Source organism: Pelecanus crispus, chromosome 5, assembly GCF_030463565.1.
Source record: "Pelecanus crispus isolate bPelCri1 chromosome 5, bPelCri1.pri, whole genome shotgun sequence".
Taxonomy (NCBI): domain Eukaryota; kingdom Metazoa; phylum Chordata; class Aves; order Pelecaniformes; family Pelecanidae; genus Pelecanus; species Pelecanus crispus.
Genome location: NC_134647.1, coordinates 67,221,514 through 67,246,228, shown reverse-complemented (window position 1 = coordinate 67,246,228; position 24,715 = coordinate 67,221,514). Strand labels below are relative to the sequence as shown.

The window sequence follows — 24,715 nt, the reverse complement described above, 5'->3', positions numbered from 1 at the left end:
ACACACGGTGTCTGCGTGAAGCTCTAAACCTTGTTTGCAAAATGCATTGACCAAACCCACTGCACATGTCTGTGAGAAGGCAAGTGAGAAGACACGGGTAGTTTGGGCCACGCTGACTGCTATCTGAGAATTTTTGTGACAAGTCCTCTGTTCTGGAGAAGGCCTTTTGTACCAGCTTGAACTGCTTTGGTACTAGCAATACCGTTTCTCTGAAAATTCAGCTTTGAAAAATTTCAGTTTGCACAGGCTCAGTAGAAACTCTTCTGAGTTTGTTGGTTTAAATCCCTGAAGAGCCTGTTCTCGCTGGGATTTTGTCTTTGCGGTTTCCGACGCTGATGTTAAGTCAGTGCCCGCTGAACCGTACGGCCTCTCCGTGCTAGGAGCGAAGCGGCGCCGCGGGGCTTCCCTTGCTGCTGCAGCTCTCGAGTGCAGTGGGGCAGGCCAGGGATGGGCACTGAGAGCAGGGCGTCAGTCTGTCGCTTGACAGTTTGCACTGCCTGAGCGCAGACAGGAGAAAGGAAGATAGTTCTTGTCATAAATCCAGATGGAATGACAAAAAACAAGGTAAAGACGAGAGATCTGGTGATACTCGGGTTGGAGTGAACAAGCAAAATTGTTAATAGGTACGGAAAGAACAGCCTGGAAGCTCCAAAAGACATTAGGAGGTAGAAGAGACGTTAATGGACCAAGAATAACAGCACTAGCCCCTCCCTTTACCTATCTAAGCTAATTTGTTTCTGTAATTATATAAATTATTTCTTCTAAGCAAATTAGGTTTTTAAGTGGTTAAATTCAGAACACAAGGACTTTTGATTCTGTTCATGTCAGATCCTGAGCATGTACTTTCTCTACATCAACATCCTAAAGAACTGGGACTATAACTGACCTTTGCCACATAGTCCTTAAACACGCAAAATTGTGTTTAATAATGTTTGTAGAATATTTTGTCATCTTCTAATGGCAGAAACATAAATAATTTTAGCAATTGTTCCTTATTTATGTGTTTTGCTGTTTTGCAAACATATGATTTAAGGCTGCTGTACACAATATCAGCCAATTCCTGAAAAAGTTTAACAGTAAACTCTTTATAATTTCATTTTACTTGGACAGGGTAATTGTACCGCTCTTTATTTTGTATCCTGAAACAAAAAATAAATGTATTCTCTTTACCAACAATGCATGTATTTGTTGGGAGACCGGTTTTCATCAACTACTGTATCTGAAACCTGAAATTATTTTGTATAACAGCTTATGGCAAAGCTCCTGTCCAACTTCGAAGCAGGTGGCAGAACCTATTGTACTGGAGATTATCATTCGTATTTCCAGAAGAAACTCGTTTGGGCAGGAAACAGATTTAAATTACAGAGGTTAATCTGTGACCAACACGCATAAAGCTCACATTAAATTCCTGGTTGTGAGAGGTTACCAAAGACAAGGAACTGCTATAGAACTGCTATAGAACTGCTTCAGTCCTCAGCGCCTCTGCTGGGACAGACTCACCGGCACTTCGGTGTTGTTTCACCCCTGCTCCGAAATGAAAGCAACTAAGCGTCAGGGAAGATCTCACACGCACCGTAACACGCGAGACCAATGCGCTTTGCTGCGTAATAGACCCTTCTTCTGACACTTTACGCTTTTCATCCTTAAACCTGGATTTTAAGGTTCCTACTCACGCGTAGAGCAAGCAGCGTGTGCGCGGCGCGGCCCCTTTAAGGGAGGCGGGCTCAGCGCCGCTTCCCGGCCGGCTACGGCAGATTCACTTCCAGGTCGGGGGGGGGGGGGGGGGAAAGGGGGGAGTAAAAACGGGGGGGAAAGAAGAAGAAAAAAAAAAAAAAAAAAAAAAAGGAGCTAAGCTCCGGGACCCGTCTCGCTGGGCGCTCGCCTCCGGCACCCAGCGCCGCGATGGTGAGTGAGTTCCGCGGGCAGCGCCGGGCCGAAGAGCCGCTGAGGGGTGGGCGGGGGTCGCTGCGGCGGGGGTGGGCAGGCTGCCCCTCGCCCCGGGGTGGCAGAGCCCGGCGGCGGGCAGCTGAGGCGAAGCGCCGCCGCCGCCCCGGGGGCAGGGGCCGTTATGGCGGCGCCGCGAGCCCCGCTCTGTCAGGCGGGGGGGGCTGCCTGCCGCGCGGCGGGGCAGGTGAGGCCGTTGGCCGGAGTGGGCGCGCGGCGGGCCCTGGGCGCGCGGCTCTCCCCCCGCCGCCGAGGGGCAGAGCCGGCAGCCACCCGGCGGGGCCGCGCGGCGCCTTCACCTCGCGCAGAGCCGCGTGCCCCCGAGGCGGGCCGGCAGCCCTGGCTCCCCTCGCCGTTGTGTAACCGCCGCGGCGGCCGCCCTGCCGCTTATGTAAAAGGGCGACCGGGAGCCGGCGGAGGGGAGGCTCAAGCCCGGCGCGATGCGAAGGGGCAGCGGCAGCCTCGCCTGGTGCGCCCCGGCATCGCTACGCCGCCGCGAGGGTGATGGCCGGCCCGGCCTCGCTGCCGCTGACCACCCCCTCGCAGGACCTTGTCGGGCCGGGGACTGTCGGCTGCGGCCGGCTCCCCGCCACACAGGAGCGGGGGGCAGCCCGGCGGGCACAGCTCCTCAGTCGGCCGGCGTGAAGGGCAGGGCAGGACTGGACAGCCGTCTCGGCCTCCTCCAGGTCGTGCCTCTCCCCCAGTCCGGGTGCAGCCCGACCCTCAGACAGCACTTTTCCCACTGGGGCTTGCTTTGTCCAGGGGCTGCCTGGAAAAAGCCGTGCTTCTGAAAGCACGGGTTTTGTGGTATTCACGGTCCGTGGGCCTTGCCGATCTGTGTAGTAGCGTGCTCTTACAGCACTGAGCTGGCCAAAACTGGCGGTGGAGAAACAGCCTTTCTCTAATAAAGGCAGGCCTCAGAGCAGAACATATGGGTGCTGTTTTGATTGCTCCTCTGAGAGATGAGTATGCGTATTTGCTTTTAAAGGACTAGCAGGAACTTCCTGGGTTATCTAGTCTCATCCCTTGTTATTGAAAGCCTAATTTCATTTAATCCCTTAATAAAGTTTTTTATTTTAAAAGTAGGTACCTTTTGTGCCTGCTGTTTATTCAGTGGACTAGGGTGGAATTTCATTGTGTGATGTTTTGGAGCTACATACTGACATTTAAATTTACGGCAAAAATTCTAATTCATGTCATTTCTGTGTACTTTTGTTGCTGCGCTGGCAGTGTGCTTCACCTTAATAGCTTTTTTCCTTCTATACTTTGTATTCACTGTGCTGTATTTATAGGCAGCATTCATATCTCTCACCTTTTGATCTGCCAGGCTAAGAAAAACTGGTTTTGTTTCCTACTCCCAACACGTTTTTTTCCCCAGAGCATTCTAGTAGCTGCTATGTTCAAACTGAAATGGTGCAGGTATCTCTTAACATAAATAGCCCCATGAGATCTCAGAGTGTCTTGAAAATGACATAATACGTCCTTATTTTTGCTTGCTGCTTTTCCTGATGCCTTCTTTGGCTGCCTCACATTGTTTTCTTGTGGTTAAGCAACCCATTCAGGTTCTTCTCTCCAGTCATTTCTAATTGATGAACTCATATCTGAACTTCTTGATATTAATCTTGATATACATGGCCTTACTATGTAGTTTTAATGTAGTACTATTTAATTTTAGACCTCTCGTGATCTCTGCCAACTTTGTATCACTAGCAACTTTAATCAGTATGTTCCCACTTGTTGTGCCAGAATAGTTAATGTTAAATTTGAGTTTTGAGCATAATCCTTCCTTGAGTCTGGTTAACAAATTGCCTGCTCCTGTTTCATTCCATTTAATTTAAGTAGGATAATCATAAAGCTTTCCTTGTAACATAAATCACTGAACTGTTTATTTTTCACTGCCTTTCCCTTCCTTTATTAGCACTCGGAAGAATTTTGATGACCGTTACTTGAGTTGCTATTTCTTGATCATTTTAAGAATGTTCATTTTAAGAAAGTAAGTGAAGTGCTGGGGCTGTGGAGAGGTGGAAAACAGTGAGAAACATGGTATGTCCAAGATCAAAGATTAATACTCTAAATTACCTTTTATTTGCTGCTAACTTTTTGAGAGAAATAACAGCCATGATTTGAAAAGTCCCTTATCCTGTATCCCATCTCCTTTGAGATTTCAAAGAGAAAAAAAGCAGATGGGCCTGGTATGCAGAAACCTTACACATTTGGATTTTGCCATACTGCGTCTGCAATCGGGTATAAAAATTGGGGAGGACATCACAGAAGTGGCTGGAGCTGAAGTTGGTATTTGTCTTCTAATCATAGAATATCTCAATTTGGATGGGATCCATAAGGATCATCGAGTCTGGCTCCTTCCAGTGTTTTATACTGGTTTATTGAGGGGGAAAAATAATAAAAAACTACCTATGGGAAAAAAGATTGGATTTTTAATGAGTCTGAGACACAAAGTCAGAAGGAACTGAATCTTTCAGCCTGGAGTTGGTAGGATCACAATACCTACAGAGAAAAAGGCCCACACAGCAGTGGAATTTACTTTCTGTGCAAAGTTAGATTGCAATTGCTGATGGAAAACATCAGTTAAACCTCTTTTTTAGTTATTGTTTTGTAAGCAGGTGGTTGCCTGGTGATGCTTCCCCAAAGGAACAGGGTTTTGTTTTTTTTACTCGCACTCAGCCAGTTAATCTAGGCATAATGTTGGGCTTAAGATTCTCTAGCTTATTCCAGGTACTTTAAGATGTCCCCTTAAGCTCTTTTTTATTTTAACTGCATTTTGAAATATAGGATAGATATATTCTAGCAATATTTAAAGTTGATTCAAGGAGTTTTTAAAAGAAAATGAGGAGGATAGTGTTCTTTGTGAGAGCCTTCCCATATGCACTGGTGTATGACCTACAGGCTGAACTGGGTAACATCATACTGAAGCTGGTATTGCATTTCAGTCCGCTGGTGTATTGGATTACTGTTAGATGCCAGTAGCCATGCAGTTTACTCCCCTCTCACCCCCTGGCCACTTTTTTTGTTTGTTTGCCGTGGTTATATTAAGCACTTATGAAGTTATCTTTTTTTTAAAGAATTAATTGAAATAAGCCTTGAAAAGCCTATCTAAATGAAATTATTCTACTCTTTTTACTATTCCATAAGCTAGTTGATTTTTTAGATGTGTCACATTGTCTTCATTAGCTAAAACACATATTAGTAAGAGTACACAGACTTGCATCATGTAATGAATAATTCCGTGTTTTCGGGAATTTATTTTTATTTTCTGGCCACTGAATTAATTTGATAGAATGAAAGAAACTTTGAGGTTACATGGAAGTATCAGATAGTTAAGATGGATATGAAAAAGTCAAATATACATAATAAAAGTTCTACTGAAATATTTCTGAATGATCTTTATTAAATAATTAAAAAAAATCCTGCACAGTGGTTGACACACATTTACAGCATCTCATTAGAGTATTAGGAACCGGGAAGTGAAATGAGCTGAAAACAAATGCCAGGTTTGTTTTCAAGTTGACATTCAAAAGCATAGCTAGAGAAAGGAACCACTTAAATACTAACCTTGTAAGGGCTTAAATACAACTGAAGACTTTTACTATGAGGTCTTTAATTGGCAATATTCTCCTTAAGTAAAGAGAAGTTGAGAAAAAGAATGCCGCTGGCTTACATAAAAGGTTTACAGGCTGCATTCAAGTTGTTCTATTTCAGTAGCTGACAGTCTAGGGAATTGTTTTTATGATGCTTGTCAAGTGACTTTATTAGGCAAAACACTCTTATCTGTATCTATCTGCCCGGATTATCTAGGGAGCCTTTGTTGTGTTTCTTCAGCCTTTTTGCAGCAAGTTGAAGAAACATTGCAAATGTCTCCTATAACTAGTATAAGTGGAGTTAATAAAGGTGATACTGTGTTGTTTGCAAGTGTAATTGATCCCTGCTTGTGGATTTTGTTCCTTTATTTTATGGAGATGTCCTGTATGGATCTCTAAAGTAACTATTTTATACAAAAATTAAAACAATACCTCCAAATTACAGATTGGCCAGATCGAGGTACTGGTTGAAAAAATAGTTTTCTGAATCATATGCTAGTGGCCAATCTGCAAAGCGAAAAATTCTCGTTGGCGTTTGCTCACTGATAGATAAAAATGTTTTAGCTTTTCTGGCAGAAATTATGGAACAGTGCCAGAAGGAATGAAGAGAGACAGTATTCTGGTTTTGTCATACTTAAGCATCAAATTAGAAGCACAGGATCTAATGGTAGATGAGGATGTCTTTGCTTCAGTGGGAATAATTTTCATATGCCTTTGAGTAAGGATTCTGATTTTTGTTTGAATTTGCAGCTGTCATACAAGTCCTGGGCGTGTGTATTAATTTCAGGTTAAAAAAATTTTCCCCTTGCATTCAAAATATGTACTATTTTAAAATAGTTGGTTTTTCTCTTTAGAAGTATTTCAGGCATTGTTGCACATTGTTGCACATTATAAAGAAACAAAAGACGTTAACAGTTCCAAATTCTGTCTGTCCTTCTCATATCAGCTTAAGATTGGAGGCAGCCAGAATTGTTGTTTTCTGGTAATGTGAGCAAGTCGTGTCACAAAATAACTCCTGTTTCTTCAACAATAAACTGTAATAATCAAGCTTTAAATAAATTAAGCACTTAGTGAAATGAAGTCAAAGATGAAAGTTGCATGTCAAAAGCTGCAGAAAGAGCTTGTATTTGAATAAGTCGGAGTTTCTGGTTCCCAAACCTGTACTTAAGTCTTCAGGAGCTGTTAAACTGCAGTCTCTCATTGTTGTCAATACATGATTCATTAAAGATAAGCTCCATTCCATCTTTGCCCCAACGTGGTACCTCCCGGTCTTCAAATATATGCACCTTATTTTAGAAGACTTACTTCTGTCATTTTCTTTATATTTCTTCTATATAACCTTTTATATGTTTCTGTACTTCTGTGATGAGCATATTAGGCAAATGAAGCAACAGAACAGAAGTTAAATGAGCTAGGAAAGAAAGGTGACATTATCCAGAACTTTTAGTATAAAAGGCAAGCTACAGTTTTTCCTACAGATGAGATCTGGCAGCAGTTGATGCTGTTATTTTCAAAATTGTCTGGGGGAGTATGTACCAGTCACTCGGCCTTCTTTTGTGTAGTGCTGGGGATGATTCACAGTGCTGCGAGTCATTCTTTATGTTGATTAATCTGTGTGACTGAAAACAGTAGGCTATTATTAGACATTGAATAAAAAAACCTTTGAAATTTTCATATATAAATGTACAATCTCAAACTCTGAAGGAAAAGTTCAAGTTTATATTCTGCCTTGTCCTTTGTACCAAGGGTTCTGCTATAGATGATTCCAGGTGCTTAGCATAAAAAGGAGGAAATGGGTATCTATAATCAGAAGGAGTACTGCAATAGTTGTTACTTTAATTCCAAATTTCGTGCGGCAATATAATAGTTCTTTCTGAGTTTCCTTTTTTGATCTGAAGCTCTAGTTGCCCTTCTCAGTGTCAAAAATTGCTCTGAACAACATATAAAATTTATCTCCATTTCTCAGGTAGGTTGGTAGTAGACTTCAAATGTGGGTTGACCTAAATGAGAGATTAAAATAAATAGTTTAAATCAAGAAGTAAAAGTTTATTTAAATCTTCTTTCAGTCTGTCTTGGTTGATTAATTCCCAGTAGACTTCATAAATTCAAATAATCTTATCAGCAATTACTTTTCTTTCTCTGTGAATGCAAGCAGGGCTCAAGCACAACAGACCAGACGGGATGTGGTTCTGGGGGTGACTCGGGGAGGAGGCTATCCGTCAGTTTGGCCAGTCGTTCATTATGTGACCTGACTTACACGTGCTTCTAAGGGGGGTGTCTCCTTTTGTAGTATTTGCCTGTTCCAATGAAAATTAGACTAACAAAAAAGAATGATTTGCCTAAAAACGTTATAGAGGAATGGAGGATTCATAGAATGATCTGACTAAATCTCCTTTGTTTTGTTGTGTTTTGCATGTGACAGGAGGAAGCTTCTCCTTATTCTTTACTTGATATCTGTTTGAATTTCCTGACTGCCAACCTAGAGAAGTTTTGCACAGAAAGGCAAGATGGAACGTTATGCTTGCAGGAGCCAGGAATGTTTCCTCAAGAAGTTGCTGATCGATTGCTGCAGACAATGGCATTTCATGGTAAAAACAATTATTTGTGGGTCATCAGTGCAAATATTTTACTGGAATGTGACACTGCAGTTCTGGTGTATTTTCTGTTTTCTGGTTGCAGCTGTTAAAACTGTATTCCTTAATCTCTTAATAGAGAATTTCTGTTATTTTGGCTTTTCCACAGCTTCAGCTGAATGTTGCATTGCCATATAGATAGTTCTAAATAGAAACTCCTTTGTCTTGGGTTTATTATTTTAATTTAATGTTCTTTTAATCAAATATTCTTTAATAGATCTTCTTTCAGTCACTTCTGCAAAAATATTTATTTGATTCTACTACTTCTAGCAGCACTCAAATATTTCAGTATCTCCCACAGAGCAATTAATTGAATTTTCTTTACTGTGTGTCCTTGTGATTAAACTAGGAAATAATCTTATGATTTTCATTAAAATCGTTTCTCATCTCTTTTGGCACTTTTGCTGAAGTCGAATTACTTGCTCAAAAGCAGTCAGTTTCAAGAGTAGTGTAAACATCTGTGAAAACCACATTGCGGTGTTCTTACATTTTAGGTACTGGCCTATCATGTTCTCTGTCAGCACATCTTTGAGGAGAGGGCTTCCCTCTCTTTTCCTTGCTTTAAGCATGACAAAGGAAAATGTTGTGTCAATAAGAGCTTCTTAGCATGAAAAGAGTGAATGTACAGATTACCCTAGAGAAGAGACAGGAGACCCATTCCTGGAGATTCTGGAGACTTTTATTAAGAGATGAGACATGACACTAGAAAAATTACTTTAAACAGACCAAGCACCCTATCCTCTAGCTGCAGGTTTGATTTGGTCTTATTGTGCAAATACTGGTGTTCTAGTTTTCTCAAGTTGTTCTAGCCGGATGTAATAGAAGGAATGGTTCTTTAAAAAAAAAAAAAAAAAAAAAAAAAAAAGCTAACCCAGAAAACCTCTTCTTCAACATACGTTACTTTCTGATAAGTAATTATTCAGAGTAGTCCCAAGAAAGCAGATTCAAGGAAACTGAATTACCGGAGACTTATTACCAGTGCTAGTAGTGATGAAGGCAGTTCCAGACACCGAAACATCACAAACACTGTGTCAGAGTGCAGGATGTCAAAAAAGTGCATGCCAGGTAAACAGGGTGTGGCTAAGGTAGGCCAGTGAGAAAGCCTATCTTGATCCTTAAATGAAAAGATTAGCAAAAATTAAGAAGTAATTTAGCATTACTTTAAACAAATTATTTATTACATTTAATTTTTCTGTTGGGTACCAATTGTTTCACCCCGTATTTTTGCTGTCTCTGCAGAAGAGCAATGCCCCAACTACTTGGTCAGAAATGCCTAAACCATTTGCTCTTTAGAAAGGTCTGCAAATCTTAATATTAATTTGACTTTGTCACAGAGGCAATTACTAGCTTGTGACTTAAATCCAAACTGTAGTGGCAATGATGTTTTTACTCAAATATATTGCATTTTCAGTTTCTTTTCTATGTTCAGTATGCTTGAAGATAGGAGATAAAAAATGGGAGTGTTGACATATATAACCCTCTGGAGTGGAACTAGAAGGACATGTTCTTCCTACTCCCTTTGTGTGTATGCTTGTGCAACCATACCCTTCTCATATGGCTTTATAAAGCAGTAATCCTTCTGCTGATAGGATACAAATAAGAAATCTTGGTGTTCTCAATACATTTTGGATAATCCTGTGCGTGGAACTAAATGTATTATTTCAGTTAGGATGTTGCCAGTATGCTGCAAGAGAAGAGACTATTTATGCAGTCTTCTTGCTACAGAGCAAAAAGATAAACAAGATTGTTGCATTTCCTTTTTTCATGGCAGTCTTTCTCTCCTTCCCACCCTCTCCTTGTCCTCCTCTTTCTCCTCTTTGAATCACTTTTTATGTTTCCTTCTCACATTCAGCTTGTTTCTGAGCAACACTCCTACCTTCCTCATGAGGGATATATAGAACTTAATTAGCGGTTTAGTGTATTGATCATACTTATGAGTTCGATGAAATGCTAAATTATTCAATTGAGTTAAAGCAAGATGAGAACTGGTCATTGATTGCTGGTACTATCTTGAGGTTAATGGAACTGTGACCAGGGAAGAATAACTTTCAGAAATTTTTAAAATCTGTTTTTAGCACATTTCTAGCCAGTTCAGTGAGAAAATCCAGGCAGCAGCCTGAATGTTTTTGAATCATATCCACATTTCATTTACTGCATGTTCCATGCTCTGAACCAAACAGGTAATGTGTATATACTACATCTTAATTTATCTGTCCTGTTCTTAAACTTCACATTTTCCGAAAGTGAGATCATAATTTTAAAAGTGGAATCTCAAATACAAAATCTTGGGATCATGGCATAATGATCCAAGACAAACTGCTTTGCAGTTAGTTTTCTTTGTTAACACTTTATATCCTTTGGGTTCTTAAAATAAAAGTGGTGTTCTGTAACACTGGAGCCAAACATTAATGCTGTTTTCCAACAGGGCTTCTGAATGATGGAACTGTGGGCATCTTCCGAGGCAACCAGATGCGTTTGAAACGAGCTTGTATCCGGAAAGCGAAAATCTCTGCTGTGGCTTTCCGGAAAGCATTCTGCCATCATAAGCTAGTAGAACTTGATGCTACTGGGGTGAATGCTGATATAACAATCACAGACATTATAAGTGGACTTGGCAGCAATAAATGGATCCAACAAAATCTGCAATGCCTTGTGCTGAACTCACTAACTCTTTCTTTGGAAGACCCATACGAGAGGTGCTTCAGTCAGTTATCTGGGCTTCGTGCATTGAGCATTACCAATGTTCTGTTCTACAATGAGGACTTGGCAGATGTTGCTTCACTTCCTAGATTAGAAAGTCTGGATATATCGAACACCTCTGTCACTGACATAACTGCACTCCTCACCTGCAAAGACCGACTCAAGTCTTTGACCATGCACCACCTGAAATGCTTGAAAATGACCACAACCCAGATTCTGGATGTTATAAGAGAACTAAAATACCTGAATCACCTTGATATTTCAGATGACAAACAGTTCACATCAGACATAGCACTTCGTTTACTGGAACAGAAAGATATCTTGCCTAACCTTGTGTCTTTGGACATTTCTGGAAGAAAGCATGTTACGGATAAAGCTGTAGAAGCGTTTATTCAGCAGCGGCCCACAATGCAGTTTGTAGGACTGCTAGCTACTGATGCCGGCTACTCAGAATTCCTAACAGGAGAAGGAAACCTAAAGGTTAAGTGGGGGAATTAATTTTACTGAAAAATTACAATGTGCAGGGAAAACAACTAATCATTTGTAACAAGTGTATGTGGGTGTTTCAGAAGGAAGCTGTAGGTTAATTTTTTAACTGTTAATTGTAATTACTGACTTTATGTCAAATTCCTACTTAATTCTGGCACAGAAACTACTAAATTTACATAATACTATTGTGAGGAGCATTTATTTCCTGTGCCTTTTCAGTGAGCCTTAGATCCCAATTTAACATATCGGATCTAAGAGAGCAGAACTTTGTCTAGTCTGAAGTCATTTACTGGAATAATATTCTCTGGTTTCCAGCACAGTATCTAGCATAAGGCAGCACTATGTAAGAGGTGGAGGTATAATTTGCATAATTACACAGCAGATACAATAAAACTTAATAGCTGAGCTGCTGTTGTACTCCATCACCACTTCTATTACAATATTTCTACCCACCTTGAAAGGTCTTTTGGTGATGAACATGTAACAAGTAATTACTTAGGACGAAAAACTTCCTCTTCTTGAACGAATCCTCAATTACCCTAGCCCCTTAGGATGAGATGATGTTTGCTGAAGTGTATTTATTTATCTTCTAGTGCTTGGCACTAATTTTGCCTAGCCTAATTTTGGCTTATAATGTGGATTCTTCTTTATGAAGAATGTTCTGTAGAATATGCATGCACTTACTGGAGAATGAGCCTATCCTGTCCCTGCTATGAAGGGGTCAGAATTAAAGAAGAAAAAGAGATGTTTTAGGCATGTCAGTGGTATATCATCTTTGACTCTCTGAGGTTTTTTTTTTTTTCCTACTGTGCCATGAGGATGATGGAAACTGCAGAGGGAATGAGGAAGAGTTTGCATAATGTTTCCATAGTTTCGTTTGTCTCCTGTGCAAGTTGAGTTTTGCACTTAAGTTTTAAAATTCAGAATGCTTTTGTTATAGGCAAGTGAGGTAACACAGCTACACAATTTTATAATTTTTTTTTTTCCTGGAACTTTTGACAGTTATTAATGGCTGAGTCTCTTGAGTACTTAGTTGTCACAGCTGATAGCGATGTGTATAAATGTTGAAATCCATTGTTGGAGAAAGGAAGTTCCCATTTGGCATGACTGATGTTCAGCATCAGGAAATTATACCTCATGTGGTATAAAATAATTCAATATAATCCTTGTTATTTAGAATACATACTTCATACAAATGACTGTGCTATGAAAAGGCAGGAAGGAAGAAGGTTCTAGTAATGTGAAAATCATGATGGACTTGTAGCAGTGTAGTTAGCAGAATGCAGTTTGTGGGTGGTGGTTTTTTTTTTTTTTTTTTAAGGCGTAGTTGTCAAGAAGGGACTGTAGGCAGTGATTGGGGTTTTTTGGGGTTTGGGTTTTTTTTGTGTGTGACCTGAAATTCATTAGTGACTATATTGAAATATTCAGCTGCTTAGTCTAGATACTGCTAAATAATAAACAGGACACAGCACTCATGGAAACAGTAGAAGTAAAATATTACTGTCTTTACAGCAGTCCTGTGAAATTTGATTATAGATTCTTGAAATATTAAACACTAGGCAGACACTGTAGTTGAGAACATGAAGCCAAGTGGAAATTCTTCATATATTCCTGATCTAGCAAGTTTCAAAAAATTTGGCTCTATACAATACAGGATGCATGAAACATGACACTTCAATCTATGAACATTTGCTTTCCCTTATGTGACACATTAAGTATAACAAGTTCTGCATGCTTCCCTAAGAACTTTAAATAACAGCGATTGCAGCAATGATTCATTAAATAGTTGGACTGAGGAACAAACCATCTACAGCTATACAATTTACAGTTATAAAGTAGATAAAATATATTTAAGTGGAAAATATAGCAGATTGGGAGGTGGAAAGGTTTGCAGCTAGTTGCTGATTTAATATTCTGAATTTAAGGTTGTATTGGTCAAAAGCTCATAGCTTCTAATGCAGTCTTCACCTACCTCATTGTTTAGTTTTCACATGTATTTAAAGTCTGGTTTTAAAAATTACTTCTTTTGCAGAGAGCATGAGTAAGTTAGTTCTTTAATATGGTGCTAGAAAGCTATTGCTACAGATACAGATTATAGGAAACAATGTAGAGAGAGAATGGAAATATTTTTTTTTATTGCCAGAGCTGGAATCAAGAGCCAAAAAATTATAGCCAAAATACCATCTTCATCAGTTTATCAGCTGCATTTGACAGAGCATTCAGTTACAAATAGTGCTTTTAGCCATTTGGTGCTTCATAAGCAGCTTTTGTTAGTTATGAAGTGATACTTTTACGTAGTGGTTTTGTACAGTTCTGCTTAAAGACATGACTGAAGCCTAATTTTGGCTTGTAATGTGGATTCTTCTTTATGAAGAATGTTTGAAGATTGTGTAGTTCTGGATTAATATGGCCAGATAAAGTAATCATTTGCTTACTGAAGGATTTGACTAAAAACATCACCACCTTTGAAACTGCAGCTTTGCACTTAAGAACAAAATTTTTAAAGTACCATGATGACATCTTGAACTAAAGATTTATTTCTCTGTTCATAGGTGTCAGGAGAAGCAAATGAAACTCAGATTTCTGAAGCACTGAAGCGTTACAGTGAACGGGCCTTCTTTGTGAGAGAAGCACTCTTTCATTTATTCAGCCTGACACATGTAATGGAAAAAACAAAGCCTGAAATTTTAAAGGTAAAATAATATAGTTTTGATGATTGTCATGCATTGTTCCTTAAACTGAGCCCACCCCCCAAACCCTGGTACAAATTATTTTATAAGCTTTTACATTTTTTGGTTGTTATTTTTAAGATAAAAATTTTAATCTTGGATAAAGATTAAGAACAATTTAAACAGCAGTGACGTAGAAGATGTCCTGTCATGTTTTATGTTAGGGAAAATTGATCTGGACTAATGTATAGTATCTAAACTTAGTAGCTTCTAAAATAATTTTTTCATGTAATTTTGGATATGATATGAAATTTTCTTCAGACGCTGAATTCTGTCATTACAACATACCTGTACTGGGTCAAATCAAAGGTCTGTCTAGTCTTATTCCCCAGGTACAACAGTGCCTTCTGCTGATGCTTACAAAGCAGTAATAATAAGGAAGGCATTCAGTGATATTTCTCTCCACTGTCACCTTCCAGTATGATAGCAAGTGAATAAATATCGTTATTTATATTGGACTCTAACTTGGAAAATCCTAGAAACTTCCATAGAAATCCATTCTAGGCATTGGCTTTCCATGTCTAGAACACCAGAAATGGTTTAATTTTCACTGTGATCGTAAAAAGAAGCATCAGTAGGACAGATTATTTTTGTTTTTCCTATCCTCTTCGAAGTTGAACAAGTGACCTTGATTTTGTTGGCTTCGGTATCAAAAAGACTTTGGCAATCAATAATCAACAAGGAAAAATATCTTTTTAGGTAACATCACAGTCAACATACATAGCCAAAAATATCATTCAGGAAGAAGGTGTGAAAAATATATCCTGACCTAGCAGCTTAGGATGTGAATCTGAAATGGCTAGTCACCAAACAACAAGCCACTACATCATTACCATTACACTGCAGAAAGTCTGTCCTAGCTCATTCATCTCTGAAACAGTTTGGTGATTTTTATCCCAGTGTGTAGAGCAAACCTTGGATCTTTCTAGGAATCTTTCATTCCATGCAGCATCTCCTTTGAGAGGCTGCTGCAACCAGTGCAAAAGGACTTGGAGAAACAGAAGTTGTCAGCTTTGAATCACTGAGCAGAAGGAAATGTGCTTCCTGAGAATGAAAATCACACCAGATGGATTTTTCACTTAAGTAAAAGGGAGGGAGAAATTGGGTCCTATGAGTTGTTGTGGCCTCAAGCAATAGTGGATTGCTCTTGGGGTGTGTGCACAAACATGTGACTAACTTGGGCAAAACTCTTGCATTTCAGCTTGTGGTTATTGGAATGAGAAATCACCCCCTGAACTTGCCTGTGCAGTTAGCAGCAAGTGCATGTGTCTTTAACCTAACCAAGCAAGATTTAGCAGCAGGCATGCCTGTGCGGCTTCTGGCTGATGTCACTCACTTGCTCCTGAAGGCCATGGAACACTTCCCAAATCATCAACAGGTAAAAGATGAAATTTCTTTATTTTCTGTAGGATTTCCCATCTCGTGGATCTTACAAAAATTTTCTCCATATCTCATGACCTCATGGAAATATGTTTAATGATCCATAGCAAGAAAGTATTCTGAAATATATATGTCTCTGAAGTAATTTTTTTAATTTCTCATAGCTGCAAAAGAATTGCCTTCTTTCACTGTGCAGTGACAGAATCCTTCAGGATGTTCCATTTAACAGGCAAGTTTTATACGTCATTTAAAATGTGTTGTAGCATTTCAGAGTATTTTTCTTTGTTGTCTCCTCCTTCAGAAGGTTTGTTTCTGGTCTCAGTTTTGCTCAGTTTAAATCATTACAGTGTGCTGAATTTGTCTGGCCTATATTATTTTGGGCCTGTAATTCACAATTGAATATAGGTCTGAAAAAAATCCTTTGGTATACAAGTATTTTTTACTTCACCTGGGTGGGTCTATCACTAATTGTGTGTAACTTACGTCAGGGTTTCTCTGGGGAACTATGGGATTGCTTTTTGCAGAGATTTTTCTACTTAAATGTTTTGTCCAAATGCTTTGAAGCATGTTGGTCTGATGTTTCAGAAGATTGTGCCAAATTTTTCTTCCCTCTTTGGAAGCAATTCCTGTGCACTTTGATATATAATTAGAAGTAAAAGACCCTAAGCAAACAACTCAAAGCTGACCGAGGCTCATGCAATACCTGTAACTTCACTGTGTATTTCTACTTTTTTTTGGTACGAACCATACTTAGAATCATAGAATCATTTAGGTTGGAAAAGACCTTTAAGATCATCCAGTCCAACCATTAACCTAACACTACCAAGTCCATCACTAAACCAATTAAGGGTAGAGTAGCAATTTCATGTTTCCTGGCTTGGTGGCTGGATCATTTATAATGAAAGTAAAAACTAGGAATCATTAAGATTGGAAAGGACCTCTAAGATCATCAGTCCAGCCATCAACCCAACACCACCATGCCCACTAAAGCATATCCCAAAGTGCCACATCTAACCGTGTTTTGAACACTTCCGGGGATGGTGACTCCACCACCTCTCTGGGCAGCCTGTTCCAATGCTTGACTACCCTTTCTGTGAAGAAATTTTTCCTAATCCAATCTAAACCTCCCCTGACGCAGCTTGAGCCCATCTCCTCTTGTCCTATCGCTAGCTACTTGGGAGAAGAGACCAACACCCACCTCACTACAACCTCCTTTCAGGTAGTTGTAGAGAACAAGAAGGTCTCCCCTCAGCCTCCTCTTCTCTAAGCTTAACAACCCCAGTTCCCTCAGCCGCTCCTCATAAGGCCTGTGCTCCAGACCCTTCACCAGCTTCGTTGCCCTTCTCTGGACACACGCCAGCACCTCAATGTCTTTCTTGTATTGAGGGGCCCAAAACTGGACACAGTATTCCAGGGGCGGCCTCACCAGTGCCGAGTACAGGGGGAACTTCTTCTAGTTTATTTTGTCTTGCATGCATTTCTATCTGATGTGTTGTCTGTGTACGTTTTTCTTTTACTAAGCCTTACGAGACTTCTGAAAACTAAATTTATTTTTAACTTCCAGGTTTGAAGCAGCCAAACTTGTTATGCAGTGGCTGTGTAATCATGAAGATCAAAACATGCAAAGGATGGCTGTAGCCATAATTTCCATTCTTGCTGCAAAGGTATGAAATTTAAGCTTTGAGGTGATAGAATAATATTTCTAAAGTCTAAAAAAACGTTGATACGGTTTTGTTTCTTTACAGCTTTCAACAGAACAAACAGCTCAACTTGGCGCAGAGCTCTTCATCGTTAGGGTAAGTCAGATACTTTCCTGACAGTCAAAAATACCATCTTCTCCAGCTATTCATGCTAACAGTATTCCTAATGATACAAAATAAACCTAAGTAGATAGAATTCTAAGAACATATTAACCTGTATTCATTTGAAAGCTCTTTAGAAGAGAAAAACCTAGAGAATTTGTTACGGATAATATCAGAGACAGTGGCAATGAGACATACTAGCATAGATGAAAAGAAGCCAAAGTGGAAAAACTTGACACAGTTAATACAAAGTAAAACAGCAAGACATCTCTTGATTTGGAATCCATTGTATAACATGAAAGATGCTCAGAAAGAGAATATTTGAGGTAAATGGTTAGCGCTGTCAGTGTTCACGTGTGGTCCAGAGTCCCGTGGATGTGTTTGTGCCATCTGTAATAGTACTACACGTGTAATTATGGTGGAAACAAAGGAAGTCCTCTAGCAGGCAGCCATGTCCAAAGGGGAGGTAAAAAGTTTAACAGCCATTTTATTTTGTATAGTTTGACCCTAAACATGTAGATCTTTACTCTGCATATAAATGATAGCTATGCATTACCCCAGTCAGTGCAGAAAGAAGCAGAGGAGATAATACATTTTGTATGCCATCATAACTGGGATTTTTGGATTTTTTTTTTTTCCCCAGCAACTTCTACAAATAGTTAAACAGAAAACAAATCAGAATCTTGTAGATACTACTCTCAAGTTCACATTGAGTGCACTTTGGAACCTCACTGATGAATCTCCAACAACATGTCGGCACTTCATTGAGAATCAAGGGCTAGAACTTTTCATGAGAGTCTTAGAGGTGAGGAGTACAGTTTTGGTGGTGGATTATCAAAATAGGTTTATAATTAACATTGTTTCAATAATAAGCATAAATGGTTACCTATAGTTTGTTTCTTTTTTCCATAGTCTTTTCCGTCTGAATCATCCATTCAACAGAAAGTTCTTGGACTTCTGGTGAGATGAACAAAAAAAGAAAAAAGAAAAAAAGAGCTCTAAATACGTACTTTTAAATTTTGATTTTTTTTATCCCATGTTAATCTGAAAACTTGCCTAATATTTTTATGATGTTCTTTAATCTTTGTAGTGTGCATTATTCACAACTGACATTGTTTTGGACTGTTTTACCAATTCTCCAAAAGCACTAGTTATATTGAAATTGATGGTTACAGTAAACAAAAAGAGCTTTTAAGAAAGGGCAGTGAGTGAGTCTTCAGATGAGTCCACATGCAAAAAGTTGGTTGAAAATCAATGGAATTCAGAATTGTGCACTGCTGAAGTTTACTGAAATTGAGTGTGTTTGAGAATGTTAAAACTAGCCTTTAATTTAGCATAATCTGCATGCTAATGGCCTGAAATAACTTATACGAGAAAGTCTCTTTGTTTTGAGGCAAATTTCTGCTTTAGAGTGGAAAAGTTTTCAAAAGCAAAAGTAGTATTTTGGCATCTGATGGTCACCTGGATATATGAAGAACTCATCCTGGTGTTTCTATGTGTTTACTTATACAATGTAGTTCAAGTTTATATGTTTATCTCCCTCATATTGTATTCTTTCTGTTTCTCTTTTTTTCTTTTCCCCCCCACTCCAGAATAACATAGCTGAAGTTAAAGAACTGCATTCTGAATTAATGTGGAAGGACTTTATAGACCACATCAGTAAATTATTGCACAGTGTGGAGGTGGAAGTTAGCTACTTTGCAGCAGGGATTATTGCTCATTTGATATCTCGAGGAGAGCAGGCCTGGACATTAAGTCGCAGTCAGAGGACATCTCTCCTTGAACAGCTGGTACAGAAATGATGGTGAATTTTATCATACTCTTTAATATTTTTTTCAATGTTTGTATTTAACAATGAGTGTTCTTGGTTCTGTATTTTGCAGCATTCTGCAATTTTGAATTGGCCGACCCCGGAATGTGAGATGGTGGCTTACAGGTAACTATTGTCTTGATTTAGAGTCTGGAAAATAAACTGAATTAGATTTAAAACTTGTGCCCAAAGCAGAGTGAGCTGCTAGCCAGACATGGTTTTGTCCAGTGGAAGAACACCTATCGGCTTAAAATACACAGCGTGTTAATTTTCCCTTTGTGACCAAAGAAGGTTAGGGACTCCCGTAAAAGAAAAATATGTTGTTCTGCTTGCTTTTCTATTAAAGGTATTCAACTGCATGTCTAAAAGACTTGCAGTAAGGTTGTATTGGCTAGCACTAGGTTAGCACTGTCTGTCCTAGATAAAGAAGCTTGAGGCCAAAAAGTACAATTAGATAATTATTGTCCATCTAATCCTTATAATTTCCACTGTTTTTACTCCTGGTTTTAAGGAGCAGGAGGCATCCAAATGCTATGGTAAAAGCATACCACATATTCACCTTACATGATTTTTGCTGGTAATTGTCTTAAACGTTAAAAGGCTTGCCTGCTGCATGTAAAACTCCAGCTTATCAAGTGTCTCTCCTAGTTAAACCCGTAGCTGAATGAGTAGACAACATGTGACCTCTGAAGTAATAATATCTAGTAGTAAAGTGAGTTGCTGTTCCTCTCCTTTTTTTTTATAGGTCTTTCAATCCATTTTTTCCGCTACTTGGCTGTTTCATGACACCTGGTGTCCAGTTATGGGCAGTGTGGGCCATGCAGCACGTCTGCAGCAAAAATCGTATGTATTAAGATAATATTACCCTTAAAATTCTTATTTCTTAGTATATCATTCACTAGTGTGAAGTGGGAAAAATAAGAGTTCCTAGAGTATTCACTCCTAATCCTCTGGAGAAACTACATTTAGGCTTTGACTAAATGGGGCAGGAAGAGAGAGTAATAAAACTTCTTTATGGCCTTTTATTTACTGGAATTTTACTGTTACATGCACAGTATTAATTCCAAAAGGTGGACATGTGTTAAGATAACTATATTTTTGGCTTGCACAGGTGTTTTTATTCAGAAACATAAATATTAATAATGGGCAACAAATTTCTTCTAAATTAGGAACCATGATTGTAGCAGGTAGCTATCTCTTACTGTAAGAACAGACGTTTTAGGTAATCCTCATCTCTAATCGCCTTTTTTGCAATACTTGCTGTGACAAGAAGGTCAGTTTCGTAATCTGTCTTTCCCATCTGCAAAATGAGAACACCAATGTCTTGTTTGTAAAATGATTTAAGAGCATGTGATGAAATGCACAAGTGTTGGGAAAGGAAATAAAATCCCCTGGGCATACATAAATGTAAGACTGGACAAACCTTCCTGGCTTTTAATGCTTTTGTTTGTTTGGTTTTTTTGACATAAATTTGTATGATGTGAATGTGTGTATTGTCATTAACTTCTACCAGATATAAAGCAGCTTTCCTCTAAAGTATTAAAAGTATTTTCTGTGCCAGTTTTTTAATCTTCTTGACAGCAGTTTATCTGTGCTTGTTTATCCCTATCCCATAAATCACTATTTCTACAGTGAAAAGATATCTATTCAGGACCAAACAATAACATGGCATAACATATAATTACACATAAAATACTGTTTTCCTACTCTATAAAGAGCTTGTAACTGTAATGAGATACTGTTCCCAGGGTACACTGTCCAGAGATCTGTGAGGACTTTTCCCATGTTGAAGTAGGACTGTTCTGACAAAGTTGTTTTACTGGTCAGACTCTGGATAACAGTTTTTGATTAAGACCCTGTAATTCTGTATTAATGAAATTAAAGCAAGCTTTCTCCCCCTCTTTGTGCCTCAGCCCTGTTAACTTAGTATGGTCCTATTTTTTCTATGTATTTTTAGTGTTTATTTTGTGCTGCCCGAACTTCCGGGCTTTCAGCGTGCCACAGAGGTTTGTATTGACAGTGAGTAACTGTTCTGTAGAATGGAGAGGCTGGAAATACTTGGATGACATACTCCTGATTTGAGATCAAGACAGTATTCCTGAAGTTTAGTTCTGATAGTAGTTGATGCCAGAAGCTTCTGGACAAAGTTGCAGAGAAACGAAATGTTTGGTAGCAAATATAATAAACACATTTTCCCTCAGAGTAGGTTAATTCTGAAATATGGAGATCTGTCTGGGGGGAAAATCTTAAGTTTTTGGTGCTTGGCACCAAGAAGGCTTTTTGTCCTGGAGAGGAGATGATCTCTTTCAGATGAGGGTGAAAAGTAGTCTGGAATGAATGGGCTTGATTTTTCTTGATTATTTTTTTCTCCTTTTGCTGTTTCTCTGTATCATATCAACCACAATGAGCTAACTTAACTAAAATATTAGTAGCACTGCAGTAAATGTGATCTCCAGTGAAATGCTTCATGATAGCATTTAAACAACTCGGGTGTTGTTTCACCGAGGTGAATGGTGAAATTGGGCACATCTGAGGTAATGCTCTGTGGATTGCATTACAGTTGTCCTGCCCTTTTTGTAACTACTTCTGAAACTTGCATGTTACATGAAACATACAGCTCTTTTAATAGCTGGTCCCTGCACATAATAATACTGGAGCTGATGTAGGCGTGCTTTCAACTTTTTAAAATCAATAATGAAAGTGGAAAGAAAAGTATAATTTTATCCCTGAAAAGGCATTCATAGCAACTTATAACTAGCTAAAGGCCACCGTCAATAGTATTTGGCAAACTGTTTTCGAAGGAACTAGTTCCTATTCACTCTACAAGCCTGTGCAAATGATGTGGTAGACCTGATACCATTTTTTGGTAACTGTTCTGTACCAAGGTTTTTGGCAAAGGTGATATTTTTACCTGGGTACTCATAGATACTATAGTACTTCTGATTCCCATTTCTTAAAATTTATATATGTGCACTTAAAGTGCCTGTAGAAGAGGCAAGGGGAGAGAGAGAATGCTGTGCATATTACAAGGCACTTTCCAGTCAGCTAAGATAGACACAGAAACAGGCCTGATTACAATCGTAGTCCTGTCCAGACAACTCTGTTGTTCTGCTGTCACTTGCTAAAGTACAAATGCACTTCTCTAGACGCTTCGGGGCGGGTCCTAAATGCTGCCTGGTCTAGGAGATGGAAGTGGATTTGAATCAGTGTTTACAGTATCTGCTACATTTATCCTAGATGCATTTTTTTTTTTTAATTTCCTTTTTTTAATCTTACTACAGCTGCCAGGTACTGCAGCATGTTAATTGAAGAAGGTGGTTTACAGCACTTATACAACATCAAGGAAAACGTCCAGACTGATCCTCACGTCCAAAGGATTGCTATTGCCATCCTGGATAGTTTGGAAAAACACATTATGCGTCATGGGAGACCACCTCCATGTAGAAAACAGCAACAAAATAAATCAAACTGAAAGCTGCAGGTATAGGAGTGTAAAGTATTGTCTACGTAATAATCCTTTCCGATGTGTGTGTAGTTGGAGTAACTTGTAATATAGTGGTAACCATTAAAGTGATTTGCCAATAATTGTGGTACCCAGAACCATGTACTGTTCACCTTTGGTGAATGTCAACTTTAATGGCAACCGCATATGCAACTTGTAAAGGGTCACTGCTTGAGCTGGTCATACCTGTAGGATTACTGCTGGCTACAAAGAGATGGGACTTGTACAGATCAATATGCACATCTGAAAAAAAGACTTCTAGGAATATCTTCTTTTGTGACTTCTGGGAGAGAAAGTTATTTCATCCCTATGATTGCTGTTCATAACACTGTTTACCAGTTTGGTGTTTGAATAGAACTGTGTGTGCTTGTGAGATTCAACATTTTTACAGATTTGTTAAAACAAAACTACATGCATGCAGGTTACAATGAGACTTGTAACTAAGGCGGCCAAAATGTCCATTGTCTCAAAACCTTTTTAAACACAAGTGGGGTCTTCAACTTCCTTTTCCTTTTGCCTGCAAGCTGTGTTCTTTTGTTTTCCTTACTGCTAGAACAATGCCTTTTGCAGTTCAGCTCTCCTGAGTCCTCCCTACTCTTAGTAAGGTGGGGATGGGCGTTGCATCAGGGAGAGGGGAAACCTGCTAAAGTAAAGCAATAGAAACAGGATTAAAAGGAGACACAGTACTAAAAGGATTAACTAAGCTTGAGATTTTAAACTTGATAACAAAAGGGGGTTTTGTTGTTGTTTGACTACTTTTGGTTGTGTGTGATATCTTCCATTTTTAGAATACTGAGAGGGAAAGAAGGCTCCTTAGAGCAAATACTGACTTGTTTTCATTCGTGAAGGGGATTGCATGTCTTGATAGGAGGCCCAGGATCTTTGGTCACCTTATTTATAAGAGACTAATGATTGCTCTGTTTTCTGTAAATATTCTGTCAGTATTGTGCAGTGAATTATATTTCCAAGTCATCACAGTGCAAAATATCACCCAATGTTCTGTGTAAGCCCTGTGTCAATTTCACTGTTTTGTGGAGTGTGAAATGATTACATAAAGATGCTAATTGTAACAACTTCTTTCTTGGTTACCTGTGGGTTTCAAATGATGTGTTGAATGAAATGTATTGCACAGCATACAGATGCCTGATAAAATACAAGTGATGGAAGCAAACTGCATGTCCGTGCAAATTCAGTTTTATTTCAGGTATTGGTTTTGTTTATTTAGTATCTCATATTTCCATGGCAACAGAGTGATACGCATAAATTCTTCTGTCAATATATTGGTAATTGAGTTTAAAAAGAAAACTCATGTCTGGTAGCTCACTTGCAGGAATGGTTTCTTCATGATGACCATGAAGAACTTTAACTTCTTCCCTCTCCCAACTCCCATCCTTCAAATAAAAATATCACCTCTAATCTTCAATAATCTAGTTACTGTGTATTTCAGCTGCTTCAAAAGGTACTGATCCAGTGATTTAATCAATGTTGTGTAATTGCTTTTTGTACAAAGGTATAATTTGGCTAGCATCATTTTCATGTGTGTATCTGGTTATATACAGTTTTCTTGATTTGAAAAGAAATTAAATCGGTTGTAGCTTTGAATTATGAAGGTGGTTTAAAAAATGAAAAATGGCCTGCAGGCCTGTACCCACCACCCACCCTTCTGAGATGTCTGCTGTAGTACTTCTGCTACAAAATTTCCGTTACATGAAATGGAACACAAAACCTGTCAAAATTGGTGTTAATAGAATGAATATAAATAATTGCGACAAGATTTTAAAATAAAGATGACAACTCTCCATACAGTACTGTTTTTTCCTAGTAACAGGAGAACTTGCTGAAGCATCTTAACTAAAACTGGGGGGAGGGGGCTGAAATCTGCTACTACATGCAGCATAAAATGAATGTGATTCTGGCATCAGTCCAGATGGTGAAGAACTTCACAAAGTTCTGCAACCAGCAAGCACAGAGATTCTAAATGATTTTCCATACCCTTCTTGTTTTGTTCCCACGTGCTTCAGGCAAACAAAGAGTGATTAGAATTAAGCTGAAAAGTTTGAATGTCTACAAGGTATAAATCCACTAAGTTTACTTAAAGGTTACAGAAAGGTCTCTTCACATTCCTGTACA

At 38.9% G+C, this 24,715-nt stretch overlaps 1 protein-coding gene across 5 annotated transcripts; it reads left to right on the top strand.

Moving 5' to 3' along the window:
* Window positions 1-1,836: 1,836 nt before the first annotated feature.
* Window positions 1,837-24,390, top strand: LOC104024782 (protein zyg-11 homolog B). 5 transcript variants are annotated; one of them, XM_075711006.1, is made up of 14 exons: window positions 1,837-1,905; window positions 7,963-8,128; window positions 10,599-11,353; window positions 13,915-14,055; window positions 15,293-15,469; window positions 15,636-15,700; window positions 17,036-17,135; window positions 17,217-17,267; window positions 17,917-18,078; window positions 18,186-18,233; window positions 18,866-19,063; window positions 19,157-19,209; window positions 19,829-19,926; window positions 22,365-24,390. In XM_075711006.1, the coding sequence occupies exons 1-14, from the start codon at window positions 1,903-1,905 to the stop codon at window positions 22,553-22,555; spliced, it is 2,208 nt and encodes a 735-aa protein (XP_075567121.1). In that variant the 5' UTR covers window positions 1,837-1,902; the 3' UTR covers window positions 22,556-24,390. The 5 variants fall into 5 exon arrangements, with proteins under 5 accessions (XP_075567121.1, XP_075567125.1, XP_075567122.1 ...); XM_075711007.1 differs by lacking the exon at window positions 1,837-1,905 and adding an exon at window positions 3,966-3,987; XM_075711008.1 differs by lacking the exons at window positions 1,837-1,905; window positions 7,963-8,128 and adding an exon at window positions 9,179-9,238.
* The last annotated feature ends 325 nt before the right edge of the window (window positions 24,391-24,715 follow it).

Coding starts and splice junctions, on each gene's coding strand:
- LOC104024782 (XM_075711006.1), top strand. Junction 8,129..10,598: donor GCAGACAATGGCATTTCATG/GTAAAAACAATT, acceptor GTTTTCCAACAG/GGCTTCTGAATGATGGAACT. Junction 19,927..22,364: donor GCACGTCTGCAGCAAAAATC/GTATGTATTAAG, acceptor ATCTTACTACAG/CTGCCAGGTACTGCAGCATG.